Source organism: Wolffia australiana, chromosome 10 (genome assembly GCF_029677425.1).
Source record: "Wolffia australiana isolate 7733 chromosome 10, ASM2967742v1".
Taxonomy (NCBI): Eukaryota; Viridiplantae; Streptophyta; class Magnoliopsida; order Alismatales; family Araceae; genus Wolffia; species Wolffia australiana.
Window position 1 is genome coordinate 10061839 of NC_135844.1, and position 5979 is coordinate 10067817.

The 5979-nt window shown below is 51.4% G+C and overlaps 1 protein-coding gene across 1 annotated transcript; it reads right to left on the reverse strand.

Moving 5' to 3' along the window:
* Positions 1-3348: 3348 nt before the first annotated feature.
* Positions 3349-5070, reverse strand: LOC144708274 (uncharacterized). Its single transcript, XM_078581525.1, has 2 exons — positions 4459-5070; positions 3349-3951 (listed from the first exon to the last, which is right to left on the reverse strand). Exons 1-2 carry the CDS (start codon positions 5068-5070, stop codon positions 3349-3351), a joined length of 1215 nt encoding a protein of 404 aa, XP_078437651.1.
* Between the last annotated feature and the right edge of the window lie 909 nt (positions 5071-5979).

The following is a 5979-nucleotide window of genomic DNA, read 5'->3' on the forward strand; positions in this document are numbered from 1 at the left end:
AATACAAAGATTATATTTTAGAAAATGGATTCTTATTTTATGAATGTCGCCTATGCATTCCCCAGTCCTCTCTTAGGAATTTCCTTGTATTGGAGACGCATGCCGGAGGCCTTAGTGGTCATTTTGGGAGGGATAAAACCATAGCTTTGGTCGAGCATCGGTTCTTTTGGCTGTCCCTAAAGCGAGACATAGCGAATATAGTTTCCCAATGTCGTGTATGTGCTCTCACTAAGCAGGTCAAATAGAACACCGGCCTCTACACCCCACTACCGATCCCTCAGAAACCTTGGGAGGATGTGAGCATCGACTTTGTGCTAGGGCTTCTGAGGACGAACAAACGCCATGATTCCATCATGGTGGTTGTAGATCATTTTTCGAAGATGGCTCATTTCATCCCGTGCTTTAAAACTTCTGATGCTTCTCATGTCGCTCAATTATATTTCAATGAAGTAGTGCGTCTCCATGGACTTCCAAAAACCATAGTATCGGACAGAGATGCCCGATTCACTAGCTACTTTTGGAAGACCCTTTGGCATCTTTTGGGGACGAAGCTCAAATTTTCCACAGCTTTTCACCCCCAAACTGATGGACAGACCGAGGTCGTTAATAGGAGCCTCGGCAACCTATTACGATCGCTGGTGGGAGACAACCTCAAGTCTTGGGATTCATTCATTCCGCGTGCCGAATTTTCTTACAACGCGTCAGTCAACCGTACTACCGATATGAGTCCATTTTAGATTGTGCATGGTCATCTTCCTCGTACCCCTACCGACCTCATCCCTATGTTACCACATGCTAGAGTCTCAGCTGACGGTCATGAGTTCGCTGATCATATTAGAATTCTGCATGAGGAAATCCGTACACGTATCATAAATAGTAATGCCTCATATAAATAGTCCACAAATTTGCACCGTCGTTTTCGCAAATTTAAAGAAGGTGAAATGGTGATGGTGCGGATTAGGCCAGAAAGATTTTCCTCCAAACGGGCTACTGAGCTTCATGCTCGTAGTGCCGAGCCATTTGGGGAAAATGCTTATGCCGTCGACATACCCTCCTCGTGGGGAATAAGCACCACTTTCAATATCTCAGATTTAGTCGCGTTTAAAGCCCCACCTCCTTCATCTAATGGCGTTGTTCTACCCTCAGACTTTCTGGTGAGCGAGTTTGACTTGTCCACTCCCCCATCACTACCCTCTGATTGGCATGAAATCATTGAGGAAATACTGGACGAAGTAATCACCTTCACCAAAGGTGGAACGGTGTGGAAGTTTCTTGTTCGTTGGCAGGGCAAAGCATCGACGGACGACACATGGATTACGGAGGAAGACTTGGCTCACCTGCGCCCCAACTTGGTGATCTTGCTGGAGCTTTCAGACGCCTACTCGACAGAGTCGAGTTCTCCGCACCCCGGGGGAATTGATGGCGAGGACTCTAATACATCGTCGTCGAACGCGTCGCCTCAGACAACTGGAGTCAACACGCCAGCTATGGACCCAATGACAAAGTCAACCAAAGTCAATCGTCCACAATCAACCCAAGTCAATACCAAAGTCAACACGCTGCAGCCGTCGACAAGCACGTCTCCACCCGCGCACGTCCCTACGCGCGTCATGACACGACGTCAGAGGCAAATCCACATTTGCCCTTTGGCGTGACACGGCGCACGTCTTTACTTTCTCGTCTCTAATTTCTCGTCATTTTCTCCTTTCTCCAAGGCCTATATATAGGCCATTGTTTTCAAGAAATATCAGGCGGTCATAATTTCAAGAATTGAGTTTTGTTAAAACTCTTCTTGGAGGACTGCCCAGCCTCCCCTATCCCTCTTAACCCTAGCCATAGCCGCAAAGGCCACCGCCGCCGCCGCCGCCACCGCAGCCGCCGCCACCTCGTGACGTCGGCCTTCCATTCTCTCGTCCATCCCTCTTCATTCTCCTTTTCCCTCCCTCCTCTTTCTTTTCTCTCCTTTTCTTCAAACTCCGATCGCCCAACAGGGCAGTCCCTGGTTGCCCCCAAGCAACCCTGCCAAGGCAGCCCAACAGGGCAACCCCGCCAAGGTTGCCCAGGGATGCCCCCAGGCCGCCCCCAAGCAACCCCGCCAAGGCCGCCCAAGGACGTCCCCAGGTCATCCCCAGGCAGCCCCGCCAAGGCCGCCCAAAGACTCCCCAGGACGCCCCAATAGGGCAGCCCTTGGCCGCCCCTGGTAGCCCCGCCAAGGGCACCCAAGAACGCCTAGGGCCGCCCTCAGGCAGCCCCGCCAAGGCTACCCAGTAGGGCAGCCCCAGGCCGCCCCAGGCCGCGCTAGGCAGCCCCGCCCAAACCGCCCAAGGACGCCCCCAGGTCGCCCCAACAGGGCAGCTCTTGGCCGCCCCTGGTAGCCCCACCAGGGCCGCCCAAGAACGGCCAAGGCTGCCCTCAGGCAGCTCTGCCAAGGCCGCCCAACAAGGAGCCCCAGGCCGCCTCAAGCAGCCCCGCCAAGGCCGCCCACACGCGCCCCCAAGTCGCCCCAGGCAGCCCCCTCAAGGCCGCCCCAGGACGCCCCAGGACGCCCCCCAGGCAGCCCCGCCAAGGCCCCCCCCCCAAGGATGCCCCCAGGCCGCCCCTATAGGGCAGCCCTAGGCGCCGCCCAGAGCGCCCCAGGCAACCGCTCATCGTCGACGCTGTCCGACGCTTCGAGCCGCGCGCACTCCGAGTGAGCTGCACGTCCTCTGCGCACTCCGCGCGCGCACTGGTGCTCCATGTGCTCCGCGCGCTCCGTGTGCTCTGCACATTCTACGCGCGCTCCGTGCGCTCTACGCATTCTATGTGTGCTTTGCGCGCGTGGGTATTCGCCTAGGCCTGACTCTGCGACAACGACATCTACTCTCAACTAGGGCCGTTCAACGCCCGAAACGCCCAGAATCTTCCTCATCCGGTGGGCCGCTCAACGCTCGGATTCACCCAGCCTCGTCACGAATGGAATTTCCTGCATCCTCTTCACGCACTATAGTGCCAAGGTACGTCTGAACTCTTTGGTGTCGAAAGTGTTCTCCGTCCAGTATTTTCTCGAGAAGTTTCCACCGCCATCAGAGTTAGATTTGGATTGGATTTCCCACTTCCTCTCTCTCTTTCGAGTGTTTCTTCGTGACGCGAATTTGGATATTGATTTCGGTGCTTAGGCATCGTCATAGTGGGTGAAGACAGTACTCCCGCCCTCGACAAGGGTTGAAGCTGCACCACTAGTTTTTCATCAGTTTTAAAGTCTGAATCGATCGCATGTATTTCTGTGGTTGTTTTATCCCTCCCTTCAAACCCGTCTATTACCCTTTACCCGTCATCATCCATCCATCCCCTCAGTCACCTTTTCCTTAGTCATCCTACGTCATAGGCGATCCACCGGGCATGTCGATCGCTGACCTTCCTCTGGACGTGTAAGTGATGTAGGGCACTGTGATGCAAAAATAGTACGAACTCCTTGGGGAGTAAGTAATGATGCCAATGTCGAAGGGCTTGGATGAGGGCATAGAATTCCCGATTGTACTTGTCATATCTCTTCCGAGTCTCATTCATCTTTTCGCTGAAATACTCGATCGGGTGCCCTTCCTGGCTGAGGACTCCCCCAATCCCAACTCCTGACGCATCGCATGCAACCTCAAAGAGTTTGTTAAAATCCGGTAATTTGAGTACCCGTGCCTCGGTCATGAGCTTCTTGAGGAGCTCAAAGGCCTTGTAAGCAGAAGGGGTCCATTTGAACTTGTCACTCTTTAGTATGTCCGTGATGGGAGCAGTGACCCCGCTAAACCCCGGGATAAACCGTCGATAGAACGTCGCTAGTCCAATGAAGCTATGAACGTCATGGATGCTCCTGAGTTTGGGCCAGGCGGTGATGGCGTCGATCTTGGACGGGTCGGCGGCTACTCCTCGTGAGGATAGAATGAATGCAAGGAAGGAGACCTTAGTGGTGAAGAGGCTGCACTTCTTGGGGTGTGCATAGAGTCTTTCTCGCCTTAATGCAATGCACACATGTCATAAGTGCTGAAGGCGTTCTTCCCTTGTTTTGCTGTACACTAATATGTCGTCAAAATATACAACGACAAATCTGCCGATGTAGAGCCGTAGTACCTCATTCATCAAGCGTTGAAAGGTACTAGGGGCATTCGATAATCCGAAGGGCATTACGTTCCATTCAAAGAGGCCATCTTTTATTTTGAAGGCCGTCTACCATTCATCTCCTGGTCTGATTCGTACTTGATGGTAGCCGCTCCGTAAGTCTATCTTTGAGAAAATAGACGCACTGACCATCTCGTCGAATAGGTGTTGAACCCGTGGGATTGGAAAATAGTATTTCACTGTGATCTTGTTGATAGCTCGTGAGTCGCAACACATCCTCCATGTGCCATCTTTCTTGGGAGCGAGCAAGGCCGGTACTGCACATGGGCTAAGGCTTTTCCGAATTAAGCCTTTAGCTAATAAATCCTTTACCTGGCCGTATAACTCCTTGTATTTAACCGGGTCCATCCGGTAGTGTGGAAGGTTGGGGAGGGTTGCTCCCGGAACCCGATCTATGGCATGTTGGATGTGGCGTAAAGGTGGGAGCTCATTCGGCAGCTCCGCGGGGAACACATCTGCATACTCCTCGAGGAGATGGGTGACCTCCGGCGTTGGGTTCTCGTGACCCGAATTGGTGGCTCCGTCGGATAAGGTCACAGTGTAGCACACGGGAGTGAACTCTCGATTCTGCTCCAGCTCTCGTTGGAAGATGCAGCCATTGGTGACTATGGCGGGAGGTGTGGTACGCGATGAGGTCGTCAAAGACTGAGTGGGTAACGATGGGAGTCGCATTGATGGGTACCAAACCAGTCGTCGGCCACCATAGATGAAAGAGCATGTGTTTGCTCTTCCTGCCAACTGAACTTCATGGTCATATAGCCATGGCCGACCAAGTATAATACTACCGATCTTCATCGGTAGTATGTCGTACAACACCTTCTCGTCGTACGTACTCATCTTCAATCGTACGTAACACTGCATCTTCACCAGGATCGTAGACGCGTCGATCCATGACACGTTGTAGGGGGTAGGATGCGGGGTCATGGGTAACCCAAGTTGTGTGGTTGTATCCTCAGAGATTCCATTGATGCAGCTCCCACTATCGACCATCAACTTATACGTACGCCCACCAATCTTGACGTACGTATAAAAGATGGACGTGCGTTGAGCAACGTCAGTGGGCCGGGTTGGCGCCGTAGCAGTGGTAGGTGTAAAGGCTGCTCGGGCGGTGATAGCACTGAAATATGCATGATCTAAGACGTAAATAATCCAATATGAGAGTTTAGTTGAGCTACATCTATATAAAATAATTGGAGTTTCTGTCATTTTTATTACCAAATTAACCCGAGATGATCAAGCTTATGAATTTTAGAAGAATCGGAAATTCACACTTGTTGATAGTGTGCTATTTTGCAAGGTTCCCAGTTGCTGCAACAGAAAAGCAGGTTCTCAGGTGGAGGAGTGGAGTAGCAAGCTCGCAGGCAGCATGCTCAACCAGAACATAAGGGTCAGCAAAGGGGATAAAGTCAACATGGTGATATGGGGAGTAATATGAGGACAAATATTTTTTATTATAATTATTAAACTTGATTTCTAAGAATAGAAAGATTGGTACTTTATTTTAGCATCAGATTTTCTTTGTATTTTACTTTATTGTATCATGCGTGAGCTCACGTAGTCAATTTCTCAGTTATGCAGAGAGACGCATGGAAAAGAATGCAGCCCGAGCTAGCGGAAGAAGATCCGATGGCTGCTTTTGAAAGAAAAGGAATCAAACGACGGAAAAAGGGGAAGAGAAAAAAAGCGGGAAAGAAAAAGAAGAAAAGGAGGAAGGAGGGAATGAAAAGGGGTTGTTCGGAATTGCAAGAGGCACCGGCAGGAGAGAGCAGAGAGCGGAGAAAAGAAAGGCCGTCGCCCTCGTGCGGAGATCCTTCCTCGTCAGTGCTAATTCAC